This window comes from Gossypium raimondii, chromosome 7, assembly GCF_025698545.1.
Source record: "Gossypium raimondii isolate GPD5lz chromosome 7, ASM2569854v1, whole genome shotgun sequence".
NCBI lineage: Eukaryota > Viridiplantae > Streptophyta > Magnoliopsida > Malvales > Malvaceae > Gossypium > Gossypium raimondii.
This window is the reverse complement of record NC_068571.1, coordinates 17,376,100-17,399,456: the sequence shown is the minus strand read 5'-3', so window position 1 is coordinate 17,399,456 and position 23,357 is coordinate 17,376,100. Positions and strand designations below refer to the sequence as shown.

General features: G+C 33.7%; 1 protein-coding gene across 2 annotated transcripts; it reads right to left on the bottom strand.

Annotated features, from left to right (window-relative positions):
* Positions 1–17,625: 17,625 nt before the first annotated feature.
* Positions 17,626–21,715, bottom strand: LOC105800307 (zinc finger protein 4). 2 transcript variants are annotated; one of them, XM_052633261.1, is made up of 2 exons: positions 21,418–21,715; positions 17,626–18,801 (listed from the first exon to the last, which is right to left on the bottom strand). In XM_052633261.1, exon 2 carries the CDS (start codon positions 18,693–18,695, stop codon positions 17,943–17,945), a length of 753 nt encoding a protein of 250 aa, XP_052489221.1. In that variant the 5' UTR covers positions 18,696–18,801; positions 21,418–21,715; the 3' UTR covers positions 17,626–17,942. The 2 variants fall into 2 exon arrangements, with proteins under 2 accessions (XP_052489221.1, XP_012486802.1); XM_012631348.2 differs by having other exon boundaries at positions 17,626–18,810; positions 21,418–21,713.
* Positions 21,716–23,357: the final 1,642 nt, after the last annotated feature.

Here is a 23,357-nt window from a genome sequence, read left to right as displayed (position 1 = left end):
ATTTGGTGTGTTGGATGGACGAGTTTTGGGGAACTCAATTTTGCTATGTAGCGGAGATGGGTAGGATCATTTTCATAAAATCTACATTATTTTACGAAATGTGCATTGACATGATAATGCATAATATAAGTGTGAAATATTGAGTTATATGAAATTGATATGATTATTATGATTGTATAATATATATATATATTTATATGTATGTAATTGTATTTATGTTAATCTCACTGAGCTTTATAGCGCACCTCCTTTAGTTTTCTGATTTAACCCCGGGTTTAGGATTCGATGACGACATTTGGAAGAGTTTCTCGGAAGTTGTTTTAAATTAAAGTAATTAACTTTTATTTTCATATTTTGGGTTTATAATAAGTTTGAGTATGGACTGTGGCATGGGACTTTATTTTCAGGATTTTTCATCCTGATTTGCATAAATTGCTTGTATGCAATCAACTTTTTAAAAAAACTTCATAAATTAGTATTTGATAAGATTTTGCTTGAAACTCAGTTTTTAAAATAGAATCTGTCAATAACACATTTTTCCGTTGCATTTCTGAAAAATGAGTTTTTCATAAAATTAGACTTAGTTTTCAAAATTATTAATGTTTATAAATCGTTTTCTAAAGACATTTGATTTATGAAGTCAATATGTTTTATTTTCAAATAATGACGAATACTCTAGTTCTTCAATTTTGAATAAAAGACAAATGATTTAGAAGTATGATTGAAAATCCAAAATAGTTTTGAATACATGATTGAATCTTTACAATTGAGATATTATTTATTTGAGTTCGAAATTTGCACGATTTTAGGAAATTAAAATAAATGATTTATTTCATTTGTTTTAAAGTGATAAGTCAATAGTTTTAAAATATATTTTTTTAAATTCTAAAATTTTATTTCGGCCATTTTTTGTGGACAAATAATTTTTTAAATGAGATTGAAAATAAAGTTGAACATTCGATTTTACTAGTTTTGAACGAACTGCGCAAATGGCTTAAAAAATACGTTTGAAATTAAGAAAAAGTTTCTCTAGGCCATTCCAGTGGTCAATGTAGCTTTCCAAATTTGGTCATAACAACTGGGCCAGGATCGAGGTGTTGTAGTCACGCCATTCAGGGAAGTCCGATCACCTTTTAATATTTTCTTGCAATACACACTGGGACAATGTGTAATTTAACTGTGGGGGGGACTGCACATTTAATTTTACTTTATTTTTTTACGTGTGTTTGTTTTGCATGTTTTCAACATTATGTCATTTTTCAAAAAATAATTCAAAAACTTTTTTCATATGTTTTTTTATCGTTAGTATTTTTCATATGTGATAAGTCAAAAACATTTTTCATATGTGATAAGTCAATGCATGGACTGTAATTAGGCAATTGGTCATGGTTGTGAATATTGAATAAGTATATTGGACTATCAAGCATGTAAATTTTGATTGATATTAGATAATTCAATATTCAGAAACGTAGACTAGTCAGTTTAATAAATTAATTTGCATAATAGACTAAAGACAATCGTTTTTATGGAAAATGTATAAATTGTGCCATAGGAAAGATGGATTGTATAGATGCTTGTAGATAAATAAAGTTGAATCGATAGTTGTTCATGCAAATAAATGTAAGCATGATAGAATTTGTGTCTTGTGAAATGTTTTGGGTAGGACCTAAGGTATTTTTTGTATGGCCTAGAGCCTAAATGCTTAACTCGTCTGCTTTATGCCCTTAGTTCATTACTTTAAGCCTCAAGTATTTCTTTTTTTTATGAGCCTTATTTTCAAAGCCTTGAGGCTAAATTGAGTTGAAAAACTCGACCACTATTTGCCCCTAGTACTAAAATGCACTATAAAATGGACGTTCACCTCAATGCATTTGCCAAAATTTGGATTTTAAGGAAGCTGCGAACTAGCATGCATTTAACGTTGGAATAGTCAGGTGCCGGTACCAAATTTTTGTTAAGTATAGAGAGAGAGATTCGCCAAATAAATAGAGCAAGAGAAACTAGAATGGGTAGAAAAAGGGAAACAAGCCAAGGACTTGGTAAGAATAAAGGAGAATTTCTCCAAGTCCACCTTTAAAGGATAAGCGAGACAGGAAATTCCAACAAATTTTTTTTTAGGGTGGGACAGTTGTCACACCCAAAGTCTTGTCTAAATTGAAAATTAGGAACTTTAGGGGTTAAATTAAACAAGATCGTTAGCTAGCGGTTTTTATTGGAAATGGGAAGAGTTAGAAACAGAATGTAGCATGGTTAAAATCAAAGTCTAATTCGATTGAAATAGAACCAACCGGTCTCTTAGTGGGGAACAAAATGATAACGGATGAAGGGTTGTGATGAGGTGGTAGGCTGTACATAAGGGTCTATATATATAGTTGAGGAATGATTCCTCGGGGAGGATTCAACTCCATCCTATTTCAATTTCCTCTCTTCTTTATCTTCTTCCTAGGTTGTTTTGAAGAAGAGGCGAATAAGGGAACCTTTGCATGCAGTGAAAACCATGAGGTTCGAGTAGGAAAAATAGATAAACTAGTAAGCTAATAAGGTTCTAAGCCCTTCGGTATATGTAAGACATAGAAAACAAAGTTAAGAGTTTCTAGAAACCATTTTTAAGGGTTCTACGTATTTTTAAAAAATTGAGGTTTAAAGTGAAAGCACTGGGTTTAACCCAAGATTTGGTTGTTTTGCTTACTTGCCAGGAGAATGGAAGCTCTAGTGTTCGGGAAAGCTAAGCGGACAAGGCGAAGAGGCACTGGTGAGTTTCTGCACTCAACCCCTACAATGCTAAGTATTTTGTAAGGTTGGCTGGGATTAAAAGTATCTGCCATTATAGTTCAATGTGTATGAACTAGCTAAGATTTAATGGTATTGCATTCATGGAATGCATGTAATGCATGTAAGGGAAATATTGTCGGGTTTAGGTGAAGTTAGGACGGGAAATAGGGGAGAGAGGTGATTCTATTAGATACCTCCATACGATATTGTTGTGTGCACCCGTGACATGCAAAGCTCTCGTCCTTGTGGAGGAGACACTGCGGTGTTCAAGCATCAAAGTTAGGAATGGTGTATTGGAGGAATGGATGGAAGGAAATTGGATGAGTAACTAGGAAAAATTGTGGCTTGGCCACGGAACCAATCAAAGGCTATACGCCTAAAATGAGTAAGACCATAGTTGAAAGATGATACGACATCAAGACGAAAACGAGTAAGACCATGACTAAAAGACACCAGAGTATCATGGTGATGGTCACTAAACTAACTCCAATTATGACAAAGGCAAGCGCACCTATCGAACAATAGTATAGTTATAGTGAGTAGGGAATATCATATCCACGAGGGATTTAGTACTAGTAATTACCGTTTTTATATTATTTAGCCGATAAATTGAAGTGATTGTTTTTAATATAAATTAACTAATCTAATTTAACTATGAACGCAACAGAGAATGAAATGGGAAAAATAACCGAAGACAACCAATGAGAAAGACAATACCCAGGAGAGAATCCACCTAGACTTCACCTACTATTCTGAATCTGAATTAAAAAATTTATTCACTTGTGTCTTGATCCGTAGAAATCCCTAAATTATGTTAATATCTCTTTCGAGAGTAAGAACAATTGACTCTAGGTTGATTAATTGAAATCTCTTTCTAATTAAAAACTCTTATCATCGCATTAACTCAATCTATGGATTCCTCTATTAGATTTCACACTAATCCGGTAGATTTATGTCATCCTATTTCTAGGATTGCATGCAACTCCACTCAATTATGTTAGATCTACTCTTAAACAGGGGCTTTTGCTCCACTGAAATAAGCACATTAAACATGATTTAATATCCCAAAAATATTAAAACACAAAATAAGCATACATAATTGAAAACAAGAATCAAGTATTTATCATGTAAATCTGAAATCAAATAATAAGATTTATCATAGGTTTCATCTTGCCTAGGTATCTAGGGAATTTAGTTCATAATCTGAAATGAAAACATCTCAAAGTCAGAAAAACCACAAGACATAAAGAATTTCAATAGAACTTCGAAAGAAGTTAAAAGGAGATATTCAATCTTGAACGAGATCCGCTTCTGAGTCAGCTCTGATGGTGTTCTTCGAGTGATTTCTTCAATCTTCTCTAAATGCTCCCTTAGATATTCTTCTAATTGATATTTATAGACTTTAGAATGCTCAGAAAGCCTAAAAATTGGGTTTTTTGCGTATTTGGGAAGCAGTGTACGATATCGACACGGGCTGGCACATGGGCATGTGGCCAGCCCGTGTGGCTCACACAGGCGTCTGGCTAGCCCGTGTGGAAATGTCCAAGCCATGTAGATCCTGGAAACAGCTTTATTCTTCCAATTTTAACTCGTTTTTTCACTCTTTTTGCTCCCAAATGCTCTCCTCAGTATAAAAACATGAATTTAAAGGATTTGGAGCATCAAATTCACTAATTTACATCATTAATCATCCAAAAATGCATTAAGAATGTGATTAAAATATGTTACTTTTACAGCTTATCACTTATCCCCACACTTAAGTGTTTGCTTGTCCTTAAGCAAAACCCTCAAGTCACAATTAAAAGTAATCTTTCTCAACTCATAATTCTCATCAATGATGTTTTGTCATAATTCACAAATAATCATACATTGATAATTCAACTAAAAGAGCACTAAAGATTCAAACAATCCAAGTCGAACATTTTTAAAGCTTGAAAACATGGGTATTTCCCCTTATCTAAGTAATTACCTTTAATTCAAAATCGACAAGAATCAACATCCTCACTAAAGATTCACTCAAATCACTCAAAGTGTTTAAGGTTCAAGAATAAGCACTCAATAGTCAAACATGAAAAGTCATTACCATAGGCTTGTATGAATCAAATCTCCACCACTATAAAATGAGATGATACACAAATCAAAAGGTCTTTAAGAGGTTATGATGGGGCTTAGACTAAAGGTGTGGAGAAAGGATGAAAAAGATGGTTAAAATTGAGATCGAATTGATAAATTACCAAACTAGAAAAAAAACAAATACTGAATTAAAAACAATTACATCAATCGAAAATTGTTCAAGAAAAACACAAGCTTCTTCTCAAAATATGAATTTAACTGTTCAAGCTCAATTAACATAGAACTAAATAATAATCAATATGTATGTATTTCTTTTATACTCTTTTTTTTCTTTTTCTTTTTTCTTTTTTTGAGAATAAGAAAATATTCAGCAAATTAAACAAAATGCTTAATTAGGCAATTAACCAAATCAAATCTCAATAAGGAGGGAGTCAATAAAACAGGAAAAATTCTCAACGAGCAAAAAAAATGAGTTATAGGTTAACATTAATGGTAAATCAAGAAACGGTGTGTTAGGCTCAATGGGATTCACTAAGGGTTCCTTATGTAGGTAGGCTTTTTATGGGATAAGTGGGTTAAAACCTAAGTGTCTTTATCATCTCAGTATATCAAATCAAAGGTGTGGTCTCGACATTCATAATCGAAGCAAGTTCTAGAATAACAAATCAAATTGACACACTCATAACCAATAATAAAATGAGCAAGAAAAATGTATGCTCTAAAGGCTTAAAATCTCACAAAAAAAATATGGTTTTTGACGTCAAACTTGTAAATTTAAAACTTCAAGGTAATACCTCAATTCAGGTAAACAACCTAAAATTTTTCATTCTAAAAATAAACTTATCATTCTTAATTCTCTCAAGTCTTAAAGTTTTAAAACAACCAATGCACAAGTATCTATGAATTTAATCCAAACAAATCAATAAAAATCACAAATCGATAAAAATTCATTCTAAAAGAAGTATGAGAAAACTACTTAAACATAAGACATAATTAGGGATTTTCTAATAATTATATGAATAACCTCCCACACTTAAGATGTACATTGTACTCAATGTACAAATATAGATAATCACAGTATAAATAGAATATCATAAGAGAGGAGAAACTAAAACGCCCTAATTATTAGATGAAATTGCGAGAATAGTTAAAAGCGAAATTGTAGACAAATCAAGATGTAGTGCATGATTCTGAGAAACTAATAAGAAAATAAACACAACTAGTGAAGAAGATTAAGGGATAATAACTCGATTAGAAAAAACCATAAAAATAAAAATATAGTTCAAAAGATAAAAACGAAAAAAGTCCAACAAAATAACAATAAACATAAAAATAAAAATAAAGCAAATAGACTCAATGGTCCTCACCATCAGAAGCGTCGGTGTCGTGAGTCATCGGCGCTGAGGAGGAGATATGGAGGTGCTAACAGATCTGCTGCAATGTCGCATCAATACTGTCAAACATCTGAAAGCAGTACTGCTCGAAGCAAGTGAACCGCTCGAAAAGGTCTGCTAAAGTAACAGCAGAAGAAACAGGACGGTGACTCGAAGGTGGAGAATGCAGTGGGTCCTCATGATGCAAAAGAACATCATCAGTAAAGTCCTCAGGTTCATTCTGAGAGTTAGAATGAAATAATTGGTACTGAGGAGGATCTACCCCACGAAGTCGCTCGATCATTCTTATATGTGTCATGCTCAATATTCCCTGTGGGGACATCTGGACGACGAGTGTAAGCGTAAAATACTGCTCCGGTGTGTCGAAGAGACCGAAGTGTCGAGCGAGTCGAGTCACATAATGGCCTAAAAAGATAGGACCCTTCCTGTTGCGGTCTGTCTAATTGCGGAAGGCTAGGGCAATGAAGTATGCTAAATCAAAAATATTCTCGGTGGCCATGCTCTATAGAAAATATGCATCAGTAGTACTAACGACTCCAGTGCTCTCTCTCCTACCAGTCAAAGTATGGGCTAAAAGGGCATGAATGTACCGTAAAGCTGGAGGGAGAGAAGTCGCCTTTGAGCGACTCGCATTATAAAGGGTCATACATGTCGTAAGATCTGTCCAACAATTAGCTAGTGAGTAGTGGATGTGCCGATGTAGACAGACGAAGTTCTCGGCACTCATAAACTCCTCAGTGTATAGCACCAAACTCAGGGATACTCATATGGCGCACCAAGCCACGGAGTCTGAAAGTGATGGCGCCCATCTCGTCATGATTCGTCATCACTTGCTGGAGAGTAAATGTCAAGTAGAACTCCAAATTCAGCTCCATGTACGTGGGCTCGATGACAAAGAAAAATCGATCCCACAGGGTTGTGGCAATAAAGTCTCAAACAAGATCAACTAGGTGGACCTGCTCCAAAGCTGCCCAATCAATACATCGGCCTAAGCTGAGTGGTCGCAATTGAAGTAGCTAAAATAATTCCTCTGGGGACCTGTTGAAAATCGGAGATAATGGTGGTGGGCCTTTGCGGAGGCGCTCGAGGAGGAGGTCGAGTGTTTGTCATGGTGTACCTGAAAGATAGAATATTCCAATATCAGTAAATTGAAAAAACGGATATATCACCAATTAAACACATAGAGGAGCCTATGAATAAATGTGTAAATAATACAGAAATACGACTCTAAGTAATTGAGTGTGATGAAAATCAAAAATAAAAGTGGCCTAGATGGATTATCCATTCCTAAAATCCTATGCACTAATACTGAAATAGACAAAATCCATGAACTGAACTATGATGATGAAAAACTAATATGCAAATAATAATAATAAATAAATAAATAAAAAATAAAACCCTAACATAATCTATGACTAACCAAATCCACAAAAATACCAAAAGGACCTAAAATTAGAACAGTAGTGAAGTGAATGAATGATAGAAACCAACAGAGCAAGATGATTAATCGACAAAAACCAAAATGTTCTTAACAATGGTAAAATGATATTAATAAACAAAAGCAAAAAAATACTAATAAAAATGAATAATAATAATAATAAAACTAAAAAAAATAAAGAATATCAATAATAAAACAGAAAATAGCAAGAATCAAAAGAAATAGATAATAAACAACTAAAATAAAAAAATAAAGGAATAAAATAATAGAATAAATAAATAAAGAAGATAAAATAAATAATAATAATAGGAAAATGGGTAAAAGACCAACGGTGGGTGGCCGGAGCTCGGAGGGACGCACGACGGCGGTGGTTGGCGCAAGGGGGAAGAGTGCGACAGGGAAAAGAGAAGGAAAGGGAGAAGGGAAAGAAAAGGGGCAAGTTGTGCGAGAGGGTGTGGCGGTCGACATGGGGGATACTTTGAATTGGGGAGAAAAGGAAAGAAAGGGAAAGGGAAGGGCGAGGGATTTATGGGGCGACTCTAGCGGTGGCTAGGGGTGTGGTCGAAGGAAGGTTAAGGGGCGCGAGCGTTGGAAGGGTGGATGGACGGTGGCCAGAATGGTGAGCGGAGGCTAAGGTAAAATGTTTAAAATTTGGAGAAGATGAAACTGAAAAGAGATTAAGGTTTGAGGATTAAAAAGGAGGACATGGTCGTGTAAGGGCCCGTGTTGGGCCACACGGCCATGTCACACACTCGTGTGGTACGTTTTCAGCTCGTGTGCTTTTTAAAAATACAAGCCAATCTTCATACGGCCTCGAACACGCCCGTGTGTCCAGGCCGTGTGGCACACATGGCCGTGTGCGACCTCCTTCGCTTCTCCCACGCTTCTATGAACTCTCACATGCCCGTGTGGCTCGACCGTGTGCCTTGCCCGTGTAACTCTCTGACTTGATTTTAAAATGAAAAAAATTAGCGAAACTCCTCTTTCTCGCTACCAATTCTATTATCGAAATAAGTTTTAAGTCGAGTACTATTTACCTTAAATGTGTCTAATTCAAAATGAGTTACCTCGACTATACCGTATGGGAAGACATTAAATACCGTAAAAGGAGTTGCTCTGTATGCATTAAGCTCTGAAGTGACAATACGTGGATTTGTTTTATCTAGAAGTACCTTGTCTCAAACCTTAAATGGGTTTATTCCATCCACATGTTCATCATGTTGTTACTTTGGTTCTGCGTCGTGTATTCTCGGGTTTTCCCTGACATGTGTCCGCCATTCTTCTAGTTCATCGATCTGTAGCATTCATTCTTCATGAGTTGTTTTATTTCTGTCGCATGGACTGGAACATGGCTCCATCACGTTTTTTCGAAGGGCTTCCTGTAAAGAATGTTGAGCTACAAGGTTACTCATATTAATAGAACTCATATAATCATCTCGATTACTAGATGTCTTAACAGAATCACGAGCTTGGAGTGTAATCGTGTCATCACCTACATGAAGTATTAATTCACCTATACCAACACCAATAATAGTTCTGGCAGTTGCTAAAAAGGGCCGACCTAGAATCAAAGGTACGTCACTATCCTCATCCATGTCTAAAACAACAAAATCAATTGGGAGTATGAATTTATCAATTTTGACAAGAACATCTTCAATAATACCCCTAGAAAATCTAATGGTTCTGTATGCTAATTGAATACTCATCCTGGTTTGTTTGGGTTTCCCAGGACCTAATTGCTTAAACCTTTTATAGGGCATGACATTAATACTAGCCCCTAAATCAGCCAAAGCATTATTAATATTCAAACTACCAATTAAATAAGGAATAGTAAAACTCCATGGATCTTTCAATTTGTTGGATAGTTTATTTTGCAAAATAGCTGAGCATACTGCATTTAGCTCCACATGCGATGAATCATCTAACTTTCCTTTGTTCGCCAAAATTTCCTTTAAAAATTTAACGGAATTGGGCATCTGCGAAAGAGCTTCAATAAACAGTAAGTTAATATGCAAATTTTTCAGAAGTTTAAGAAATTTACCAAATTATTCGTTAGTGTGGTCTTTCTTTGTCGCCTTAGGATATGACACTCGAGGTTTATAATCTTTACTAACTGATTTTTGTTCATTCTGGCTTACCTCAACCTTACCGTTACTCACCACGATTTCTTGCCTTTGTTCAAATTCAAATCAACTAACCCTTCTTCATCACGAACAGTAATTGCATTAAGCTACTCTCTTGGGTTAGTTTCTTTGCTGCTAGGCAAACTACCTTGTGGTCATTCTGAAATCAACTTCGCAAGTTGATCGATTTGGTTCTTGAGCCCTTGAATCGACGATTGTTGATTTTTAAGTGTTGTTTCGGTGTTTTGGAAGTGGGTTTCTAACATCAAAATAAACTTCGTCAACATCTCCTCAAGGTTCAGTTTTTTCTCTTGTTGGTAAGGTTGTTGAAAGACTGGAGAGGGTTGTGGTATTTGGTTTCCTTGACCACCCCAAGAAAAATTGGGATGGTTCCTCCAACCTACATTATAGGTGTTACAATAATGGTTATTTTGAGGCCTAGAATTATTACCCATATAGTTGATTTGTTTGTACTCTGTGCTAGGACCGCAGGGTAAATATTCTGGATTGTTCATTCCTCCTCCATTTGTATCACACTGCATCACCGGATGTACCTGTGTAGAAACACATAAACCATCAATTTTCTTATTTAAAAGTTCTACCTGATTCGATAACATGGTGACGACATCTAAGTTAAAAACATCGACTATTTTCATCGGTTTTATCCTCATGACTTGCCATTGATAATTATTCAGTGTCATCTCCTCTATAAACTCATATACCGCTTCAGGTGTTTTATTGTTCAGAGTACCACCGGCTACTGCATCGATTAACTATCTAATTGAGGGATTCAAATTGTTGTAGATGGTTTGAACCTGTAGCCATAAAGGGATTCAATAAAACCTTATACCTCTCTCATGCATCATATAGGGTTTCTAAGTCGATTTGAATAAAGGAAGAGGTATCATTCCTCAACCTGGTCATCTTAATCGATGGGAAGTACTTCAATAGGAATTTCTCGGTCATTTGATCCCATGTAGTGATAGAACCTCGTGGTAAAGAATTCAACCACTGTTTAGCTTTGTTCCTCAATGAGTAAGGGAATAACCGTAGGCAAATGGCGTCATCAGAAATGCCATTTATCTTGAAAGCATCACAGACTTCTAGAAAATTAGCCAAATGAGTATTTTGATCTTCGTCTTACAAACCATCGAACTAAACAAATTGTTGTACCATCTGAATAGTGTTCGGCTTCAGTTCGAAATTATTCACAGCAATGGTGGGTCTCAAAATACTCTATTCAACCTCAGTTAGAGTGGGCTTGGAATAATCATATATAGTACGAGGAGCAGGATCTGGATTTGTAGCAACTGTAGGAGGTAGCTGATTATTCTGATTATCACCCATCTCCTCAGTAATAATAAAAACATTCTCTTGCTCGTCTATTATACCTTGCCGACTCTGCATTGCTTCTATACGATTTTTGCGAGCTGTACTTTCAATCTCACTGTCAAATAATAATGGTCCCAATGGTTTCTTCGAGTCATAAACTAAACGAACCTGCCAGAAGTAAATAAAAGAAAAATTAGAAAACAAAAATTAAACTAAAAATATAAAATGCAATAAAATAAATTAATAAATTAATAAAAATCAAGTGTTCCTAATATTTTACTCCCCGGCAACGGCGCCAAAAACTTGATGGTCACTAAACTAACTATAATTACGACAAAGGCAAGCGCACCTATAGAACAATAATATAGCTATGGTGAGTAGGGAATATCGTATCCATGAGGACTAAAAGTACTGGCAATTACCGTTTTTCTATTATTTAGCCAATAAATTGAAGTGGTTGTTTTTAATCTAAATTAACTAATCTAATTTAACTATGAACACAACAGAAAATGAAATGGGAAAAATAACCGAAGACAACTAATGAGAAAGACAATACCCAGTAGAGAATCCACCTAGACTTCACATATTATTTTGAATCTGAATTAAACGATTTATTTACTTGTGTCTTAATCTGTAAAAATCCCTAAATTATGTTAACATCTCTTTTGAGAGTAAGAACAACTGACTCTAGGTTGATTAATTGAAATCTCTTTCTAATTAAAACCCTTATAGTCGCATTAACTCGATCTATGGATTCCCCTATTAAATTTGACTTCAATCCGGTAGATTTATGTCATCCTATTTCTAAGATTGCATGCAACTCCTCTCAATTATGCTAGATCTACTCTTAGACAGGGGCTTTTGCTCCACTGAAATAAGCATATTAAACATGAATTAATATCCCAAAAATATTAAAACACGAAATAATCATACAGAATTGAGAACAAGAATCAAGTAAATCGGAAATCAAATAATAAGATTCATCATAGGTTTTATCTTCTTTAGGTATCTAGGGGATTTAGTTCATAATCTGAAATGAAAACATCTCGAAGTCAGAAAAACCACAAAACATAAAAAATTTCTATAAAACTTCGAAAGAAGTTAAAAGGAGATCTTCAATCTTGAAGAAGATCTGCTTCTGAGTTGGTAGTGTTCTTCGAGTGATTTCTTCAATCTTCTCTGAATGTTCCCTTAGATCTTCTTCTAATTTATATTTATAGACTTTAGAATGCTCAGAAAGCCTGAAAATTGGGGTTTTCAGCGTAATTGGGAAGTAGGGTGCGAGATCGACATGGGCTGGCACACGGGCGTGTGCCCAGCCTGTGTAGCTCACTTGGACGTGTGGCTAGCTCGTGTGGAAATGCCCAAGCTGTGTGGATCTTGGGAACAGCTCTATTCATCCGATTTTGGCTCATTTATTCGCTCTTTTCGCTCCCAAATGCTCTCCTAAGTATAGAAACATGAATTTAAAGGATTAGGGGCATCAAATTCACTAATTTACATCATTAATCATCCAAAAATGCATTAAGAATGGAATTAAAATATGTTACTTTTACAACTTATCACATGGTAAATAAGATTAAGACCATAGTTGGAGTATAGCATCCTAGTAGCCCGCCGGGATAGTTAACACATAAAACGTAAGGTGTAAGACCATAGTTGGACTATGGCCACTAGTATAGTCCGTCGGGACAATAAATACGGGGTTATAATGTGTAAGACCATAATTGATATGTGCTCATAGTTGGTTGATGATTACAAGGACGATTGTGTTGTTCAACTGTTCTAAACAGGTAACTTAAGTAAAACTTTAAAATTAAAATAGGATAAAACTTTGATTTTTGAAATCAAACCTAGAAATAAACCAACATTATAAAAGAATGCAACTTGATTCTTATAAAGTTTGAAATAGAAAAAAATTTGAAACGAAGAAAACCGCGACCCACTATCTATTACGAGATAGGAACCAACAATATAAGTTGATCGACACTCCGTAATAGGTTGAGAACGGGAGTGATAAGATCAATTTTGAGTGAATGCCACAAGATCGTGAAATCTTGATAATTTCAAAGATAATGTTCTTAAAGAATCAAAGAGAATAATCTCACAATATATTGATAATAGCTCAAAAAGTTCTCTCCAGCTTACAAATGACAACCCATTTATAGGACTAGCATAGTAGATGAATGGACAATTTCGATCATAAATGAAGTACATGAATTTGGACCGTACATGAATCAAACTAATTCATGGATTCAACACATTCATCCCCTTTTCCATTTATGTATGAACCTTTATGTTCTTTGTATTTGTGGTAGCAATTAATATGTACACCCTCCCTTGGACGTACATACATGTAGGTGTTCATGTATCACTTGAAAAGGTCACAAAACGTCCCCATTGGTTGTACATGCATGTTGATGGTTAATGTAAGAGTTTAATAGTCATATGAATGTCCATGCACCCTTTAAATGTTGTCCATGCATGGTTGAAATGCTTCCCTTTTAGAAATGCATGAATATGGTCGTACATCCCCCTTGGCAGAATGCATGTACTTGGAAATGCATGTATCCCCTTTGAATGCATCAAATTCAAGGAACTTGATGGAGAATACGAAGAGGCACATGGTACTTGTTGAGTTCATGATTTCATAGATGCTTTGAACATTCCCATGCATGAATTTTGGGCTAAATATGAATGGTCATATGGATGCATGATGGTTGACCAAATGTACCTAAAACAATATAAATAGGAATCAGGTAAGGCTAAAATTCCTTTTAACAAAATGCATAAGAAAGAAAACTATTGCTGTAGGAATTTAAAATAAATGTTGTGGTGAAACATAACACATAACAAAAATAAATTATCGATCCATGATTCATAATTAACATATTGCACGGTTGTGCTTCCATTTTGAGTTCGAAAACATATTTACTCTTGGCCCGAACATCTTGTACCAATCCAGCAAGGGCCCCATTATGTTTCTTTGCCTTAGATCGTGTAATTAGACCTAAAGGAACTTGAAATACATCTGATGAGTTAGGTAAGGGAACCTTAATACTTGTCTTTCCCATGCACATATCAATAGTTGAAAGATGTTATGGCATCAATTGATGATTTGACGATAGAATGAGTAAAACCATAGCTAAAAGACACTATGGCATCAAAGATTGTCCGACGGGACATTAAACATGAGGTAGTCCGCCAAAATAATAAACACAAAGATTAGGGAGGTAGGACCATAGTTCGGGTATGGCAACTAATGGAGTCCACCAGGACATTAAACATGAGGTACTTTTGAAGACCATAGCTCGACTATGGCAGTATGGAGAGAAAAGGTGATACGAACAAGGCCCGTTGGTTGGAAAGGGTGTTTGATAAGTAAATGATCGTTGCTAAAGGAAAAGAGAAACTTGGATTAAGTTGGGAAAAGATAGGTTCGAAATAGGCTAAGGATAGTTCGATTCAGGATTGTGACCCACTAACTAACGAAGAGTTAGGAACCGACAATATCAAAGGATAGTAGACAATCGGATTAACGCCACAAACAGTGTTGATAAGTCAACTCGAATTTGTAAAAGAAAGAAGAGTGAAAACTCTTTAATAATCTCACTTAGATAAAAGTTCATTAACCTCAAAATGTCCTATTACAAAGCCTTATATAGGCACACAAAATGACTTTTCGGTTTTGGTATCTAATTGGTCACACTAGACATAAATCTGTTCACACACAACAATAAATTAGGTGCCTGAATGTGATGGATTCATGCATGGCCGAAAATGTCCTTTGATGAGTACATGAACCCTTAGTCTTGAAGAAAACTCATGGTTCATTGCATTGGCAGATTCTTTGTGCCAAATTTATCACTAAACTCCCCCTTAGATGTACATGCACTTGGACAAACATGCATCTTTACGAACGGTCACATTAAGCCCCTTTGGTGTGCATGAATCTTCAAAGCTCCATAAATTCAAGATTTATACTCTCCATTGCCCCAAAAACGTGCATGTATCCTTGGTGTTTAAACCTTCACGAATGGACACCTTCATGCCCTCTTTTCAGCTTCAAAAGGTTGTTTACATGCATCTAATTCATGGCTTGTCTCTTGAATATTCTGGAAGTATTTAATCAGCTTCTTTAATACACCTATTAGGACACATTTAAACGACTTATTAGGATACATTAATCATACCAATAATTCTGTAGTAAAATAGACATATTCAATGACTAGTTTTAAGACATAATTATCATGTAAGAAAATAGTTAATATAACCAACAACTAACTTAACTAAGAACATCCAGAATTAAAATATGGACTAACAGAATTGAATAACACGAAATTAAGCTGTGGAAAACATAAATAATTAATTAATGATTAAAATTGGTATCATATTAAACTCCCTCAAGGTTCTTGGACCAAAAGATGAATTGGGCTTGAATTTTGGGTAACACTCAAGCATTCGTTCCATGCTTGATTCACCAGGCCTGAAAGGGCTTCCTTAAATTTCTTTGCTCGTGAACGAGTAATTGGGCCCAAGGGAACCATCAAATCGGCATCCTCACTTGCTTGTGTGTCTTTGCTAAGCTGGCTCGTATCAAAAAGAGTGAAAGTCTACCGGGACAATAAACACGAGAGGGAATTCATAACAAAAATTGTGAAACAATCCGCTAATGGGGAAAAATGGTTGAAAGGAAAATATAAGTATGGACGAGCGGCAGTCGAGCAGTGGGTCGAATGAGTCTGCCCGTGAATGGGAACTTAATAGAAATGAGAAAGAATACGGGAATAATAGTCGTGTAACCTAGAAGGGTATAAAGATGTTAAATAGGAAGTTGTCATGGAAGTTGAAGTACCAATGGTACCTAATATTCAGGCATACGGGAAATGGATTAACCAAATATCGTGGATGAGGATCTGCCATAAAGGATATTTTGAAGTTATTCAAAAAAACTGCATAGATTAGTGGTGTAACATATGTTCGCCGATTAACCCTGAGGAAGGGAAGGGTGTTTAAAACCCATTGATGAAGAAGGATATCTGTCAAGGCTACCCCTTAAAAAGGAAACCCTTGAGGAAGTATCGAAAAAAGGGGCGATGTATGTGAAGAATGCGGTATGAAAGAGTAATCGAGAATTTGGACAGCAACGTCCAATTGAGTAATAAAGGGCAGAGTGGTTTGTAGTAAAAGGATGCACTACGCATAAAAGTAAGACAAAACGCCTAAAACGAATTACACAGTAGTAATTTGATCACTAAATAAAATAAACAAGATCTAGCCCGCCAAGGTGGCGTAGGACCTAGTTGGTCATACAAAGGATGGAAGGTAAGCAAGTCATGCAGAATTGAGGTAAGGCAAGAGTTCACCATGAACAAAGGAGGTTAAGAATAAGCATCAAGAGTCTTAGGAATATTGGCCTTAAAGGTCTCATTAATAGTGCATAATAGTGGAAAGAAGAAGCCCACATTGGGGTCAAGGGATAGAAAGGAAATTAAGTAAAGGAAGGTTAGAATCTACTGAGAGAGCAAAACACTCAGTGAGACTGACAAGGCTAATTAAAGATTAATAGAGCGAACGAAAGGAAACTGCTAATCTTATCCACTAGAGGATAGGTTCAGGGTAAGGGTAAAGTCCACTATGACGGATTAAAGAGAATACTAGAAATGAGAAGGGAAGTCTATTGTATTCATTAATATTATTTATTCAAACCCCTAGTAAGGTGGGGTAGGTATGTGAACTATGAAGCTCACTAAGTTCATCTAAACTTACAAGGGTTGATTTGTGATTACAGGATACTTAGGATTACGGACTCGAGGAGGGACTAAGTCAGATCGTGATAAGACAAGGGGCATTAAAAAAAGTGTCATGTACATAAAATAAAGGTAACATTTAGGGACTTCACCAAGGGGGCAAACACGTTGTAACCAAATAGATTCTTTATAGTTCTGGAGTTGAAACAGTAGGCTTTTATTTTTATAAACTTTCTGGCACTAAACTTAGTTAATGATTTTATAATTAGTATAAATGTTATAGGTTTATTCTAGTAAGGTTAAATGCTCAAATTAGGGTTCAACTTCTTAGAGGTTGCTCACATAAGGGTTAAACCTTTTAAAATGGTCATATAAAGGCTTAATATTTACAAAAGTACTCAAATAAGAGTTTTTCACACACTTTGCCAATTTTTAATAAAATTAAGTGAATGATGGCGTGTTTAGATTAAAACGCATAACCATTTAATCATATATTACTTGCAAAGAAAATAAAGTAATAAAACATAATTTGTAACTTGGTGTACCACGGTTGAAAAGCTCTTATATGAGCACAATTGAAAATTTTTTGTATTAAACACTTTTAAAAAGGTATAACCTTATTCTATCATTTTGAATTTTTTTAATTTATTTGAGTAGTTTTCAACCCTTATTAAACCATTTTGAAAGATTTTATCATTAAGCATTTATTCTTCTAGTAATTATAGTTGTATAACTCGCAAAAAGGAAAAAAAAAGTTTAATTAATAAGAAACACCTGTAGAGAAAAATTAAAGCAGAGGGAAAAGGCTAGCCAGGCTCAGGCATAGTTCTGTGCGCGTCTTGCTGTACAAAAGAAGCAAATTCAAGATAATGAACGGACTACGGACTGGTAAAAAGATTAGTATCTCCAAGCAGGATCTTGTTTTCAAAGTTCTAGGAATAAAGAAAATAAACTCTCAGAACTTTTACTTTGTTTAATATTAGACTCCGGAGTAATTGGGAGCGAATGTGAGATCAACTTTAAGATATGGTCATGAATTTGTTTTTCAAGAGGCAAAGCATCAAAGTTTCAAGGTCAGGTCTGGTGCTGAACTGTCTTCCAAGTCCACTGGTTCTTTAACCTCTACAAAATTCATATTAGAACTTCCAGGCAGTACAAAACCTGGATGATCAGCATTACTACCTCCTGCAGCTGCCTGAGCTATCTGACGGAAACTACCAGGCCACAACAGCTCCGCCTCATCGTCTTCCATGAAGATTGGCAGACCAAGATAACCATGTTCAACTATAGCATTGTTTCTGGTGTCTGGTGTTCTTGTAGCTGGTGCAAAGCTTTGGTGCGCCAAACAGTGTGCTTTTATCCCCAATGACCTGAAAGAGGTGGCCATGCCATGCAGAGGCAAAGTAGCGAGACTAAGACTTGCATACCTGTCTGAGAAAATCCCCATTCGCATTGCCCGCTTTGCCAACGTTCTTTCTCTTTTATGAGCGTTCTGGTGGCCGCCAAGAGCCTGGGAACTAAAGAACTTGCGTTGGCAATAGTTGCAGGAGAAAACTCGAGGGATAGCTGACGCTGTTGTGCGCAATGCAGGGTCAATGTTGCTGCTTTCACTTGTGCTTGTGAATGAGAGACCTACGGAATCTCTCCCATCGATGTTAAAACATAGAGTTAAATCAAGTGAAACAGGTTCTAAATTTGTTTCATTAGAGGGAGCAACTGATGCTTCTTGGGTGTACAAGTTCGAAGCTACTTGGCTGCTAACATCGGACTCGGTTTCCGGGGCATCAACTTCAAGGTCAATTATGGGTTTCATGATTGAGTTCGATCGGTGGGGTTAAAGCTATTCTAGACTACATACAAGCAGCTGTGTCAGTCCAACCAATGTTCTTCGTAATCCAGATCAGATGATCGACCTTCACCTGCATTTTCTGGGACATAAGGAATATTTAATGTATTTTATTTTTAGTGAAACTTTAGGCAGATAGATAAATCAAAGTAAATATATTAAACAACCTAAATTCTATCCATTTCATAGATAGTACATATATATTGTTCAATGATTGAAAGATGTATATGAAACCAAAGGAAACAGTATAATTCAAACGATATCACGGTAAAAAATAGATTCCACTGTTCTGGAGTAGATTCTTTCTGAAGAAATAGAAACCCCAAAAAGAAGAAGATGATGATGATAAAGCCACAGGTAAAATGGAAAAACATAAAGATTTAGGTTATTCGGCCAATTAGCTTGCTTCAATGGAGCTGTGGTACCCATCTACATCACTATCTCTATCCGTCTATAACATTATAAAGCATTTTGCTGAGTTCGGTGACTCAGTGAAGAAATTACAGAAAAATAAAATAAAATAAATTTATAAGATTATATTTACTCACATTTTAAATTCATTTTTTATTTTAATTTTATACATTTTATTATTTATTTCAAATTTTAAAAATCAGTATAATAATTAAAGTGACTGTCTATAAAACCGGTATAATAAAGCTTTGACTAAATTTAATTTCATCAATTAATTGTTATTAAATACTACATTTTATCACAGTAAAAAATATTTATAAAAATATTTAATATTTAAATTATAAGTAAAGTGATAAAATGAGCTCTATTTAGTGCGCCTCAATTTCAATTTTTAAACATTTTATTTTTAGTTGTTTTATTTTAAAATGTCATATAAAATAATAAAAGATAATAGTACATTGTATTAATATTCATTATTTTATTAAAATAAGTAATTTCCTTCATCAATTTTATGTCGAATTAAATCATGATACTAACTCAATGAAGCAAATTATATATAATATAGATACTCAAAATAATAATAATAAATAAATCAAAATATAAATAATAATTTTATCTATATTGTTATTTAAAGGGTTGACTAAATTAGTAATATTTATTAACCGAATTCCAACTTAATTAAAAATTATCAAAAACTCATTCCTTTTATAAAAATATGAGAGTATTTATTTTATATGAAACCTCAAAATATATATATATATATAATAGAATTTGAACAAAAAATTACCATAAATTTTAATATATTAATTTTACAATTTTAATTAAAATCTCATTTTCTTACATTATTTTTTCTAAATATATTTATTACATAATTTTTTTTACTATATGGTGCTCTTATTTCTAACCACTAAATTTGTAATTACCAGAATAACTTCTTTCAAAATTTTAATAATTTTAATTTTTTCACACTTTTATTATTTTTCATCCAATAGGCGTTCAATTTCTAATTATTTTAAAACCCTACTATCACGAAATAATTATAATCGAAAAAATACAAATATCTCAAATATATATAAACATTATTATGATTATATAGGTAAAAGGCCAAAAATAACTATCCTCTCTTTTCTCATCTTCCATGCAGCTTTTTCTTAAATTCTTTTATCAATAATTATCAATTGAGTATTTTTTTTCAATTATATATACAGTTTCCTTAGTTTCTCATGTACTTTTTATTATTAAAATATTTGTGAATTATTTTCAATAATCTTTATTTTTAAAGATATTCATTAATTAATTTTTATTTGTTTTCATCCATGATTGTTATGTTATTTATATAGTTGCATACGACAAATTCTAATTATTTTTGTTGCAGAGAATAATTTGGCGCACCAGCTGGGTAATATAATTTTTGACTAAAGCTTTGAAACCCTTAAAAATGGAATTAGAAAGCTCCAAAAACCATGTCAAAACTAATTTCTAATCATCTTTACTGATGAGTTGCATCGATGGGATCATCTCACATAATTTTTTATAAGAAAAGTGAGGTTTAATTATGAATATTTATTTCAGACGAATATGATTAATTATTTTCAAATATTTAAAGCCTTATCTACCCAAAGGCGTGTTAGGCAAAAGCTCTTTTATTCTTTCCCCAAGGAATAAAATGGAAAATAATAAATTATGTTTTGTAGCAGTTATACAATATTTGTAGAAAAAAGTAAAAATGGTTAGTGCTTAGAGATTTAGAATATATAAATGAAGCAACTTTTTTCTGTAAGAAAGAGATATTAGAGAAGTGAAAAGAATCAAAAGGAAGGAGATCATGTTTCTGAGTTTGAGTATAAACTCAAAACTTGAACTGAGTGGATACTGATATTTGCAGGGTTCATTACTTCATTATATACGCAAAGAACTAAGAAGGAAACACAGTGAACTGAATTCTATACCTAAAACTGAGTAGGTAATTTGTAACGGCCCAGATATATATTATATATATATATGAGAAGATAACAGAGTTTTAATAATGAAAAAATCATACTAGTTTATGGCCATGAAAGTGTTAAATATATATATATGCAACCGGAGAGTTATAGATTAACAACAGCAAAAAGAAAAAAGAAAACCAGGTGAAGCAAAGCAAAAGGTTAAGTATGAATAGAATTGTATTGAGTAGGTGCTAATTTGCAGAAGAGATGGAAGGGAAAACTTACAAATTATGTGTACACAGGATTAAATATTAAAGAAAAGCAAGCAGGAGAGAGTGGTGTTGGAATACCGTGAGCAGCATCAACATGATCAAAAAGTGCGTAAGTGGTTGGCTAGTTTTGGTCAGTTACACTGACTGTTGCCTCTGGAACTGGAGATGTCCCTTTTCTTTGAGTGGCTCATCATCGGAGGACAAAACAAAACACGATGAAAGAGGGTGAAAGATAACAAAAAAGGAGAGAGAGAGGAAGGAAAGAAAACAGATGTTAAATTACGGGAAAGCTAATGTAATGTAAGAGGAGACTGGGAAAGGAAGGGGACCTTGATGGGACGTCAGACATGTCAGAACAAAACCAAAGATTAAAAAAAAAAAAACAGTTTTGTGTTGGGATGTCAAAAATTTATACACACGCGGGCCATGCATTCATTTATTGACATAAAATTAGGGACTCCAACTGTGATTTCTTTCTCACCGTACTTGGATATCCGACAACTCGGTCATGTTTTTAATTTTCATTTAATATTTTAACTTCGGTTAAATTCTGCAAGTCCCTGTAGTTTATAAAAATTATAGATTTAGTCTTTGTGTTTTAATTTTATTAATCTTAGTTTCTGTATTTTTCAAATTTTAAAATTTTAGTTCTCTCAAAATGATAATTGATAGATTCATTAACTTAAGTGCAGTTGTTACCATATATGCAACACCATTTTCGCTTATTATTTTCACATATTATTCACTAGAAATTCGGTTAATAGATCAACAATTATCATTTGTATCAAGACTGAAATTTGAAAATTAAAAAAAGTATAGGGCTTAGAAGGATCCAATTGAAAGATATGAATCAAATCTACAATTGTACGCATAATATAAGACAATAATTGAATTTAACTACTTATGTTTGGATCCAATTAAAATTTTAAAATTCGAAAAAGTATAAGAACTAAAATTGACTATTTCAAACCCACCAATGTTGATATAGTCACCATTAAAATGTTATAAACTTCAAATATCAGATTTCAAATTCTGGTATCTTTATTCTCTTTATAAAATTATAATAATGACTTAATTGACATTAGTATAGTTATCATTACAGAAAGACGTGGGTCAAATATGTTAAAACATGTTATCTACCTATTTAAATAGTTGGAGAGGTAATTCTTAAAAACTAACTCAACTTGCGTACGAGATCTTTCTTTGATACCGAGGGTGAGGGATTAATCGTGCTTTGTACTTGTGGGTAAAAAAACCTTCAATTTTAACTCTAATCCTAAAAATGATTATTTCTAATTTTACTTAATATTTTACCTTATATTATTTTAAGAATTAAATCATATCATATAAATTATTATAAAGTTTTAGGTTTGCGACTGAAATATGAATAAAATTTTAAAATTTTATGATGATATAATAAAATTCAAAAAATATAAAATTTTATTAAATAAATAAAACTATCACCTATAAATAAAATCATCAGTGATCTAAATTCCAATGTTTATTTTAGAGAGAATGTTCTTATTTATACTTTATCTACGTTATTATTTTTCTGTTTTATAAATATATATTTAAATTCGAATAAAGGTGATATATTTATTTGAATATAACATAATAATAATAAAATACGGGCAATATTTTTAAATTATTATGTTGTTTAAAAATCACACATCTTATGAAAATTATTTTATATTGCCAATTACTCAAGGTAGCCCAAAAATATAAAATAAACTTATAAATAGAAAGAATAGTCCTACTTTTCTCACTTTTTATTTCACTGTTTTACAACCTAAGAGACCCAAAATAATCTTTCTTCTTCTTCTTTTCACTTTTTAATGATGATTCTTTTCTGTTGCAGCTTCTTTCTTCTTCCTTTTTTGTGCCAAGTTGTTTTGAGTTGCCAAATAATTTTGTGTGGTAAATATCAAAATCTTCTGTTTTGATTATAAGGAAATGGGATTCTTTACATCTTGCAATTTAATAAATTATATTTTACTAGTTTTTTTTTTACTCCGTGC

Bases quoted from the DNA above. Each gene is read 5' to 3' on its own strand.
- LOC105800307 (XM_052633261.1), bottom strand. From the start codon at position 18,695: ATGAAACCCATAATTGACCTTGAAGTTGATGCCCCGGAAACCGAGTCC.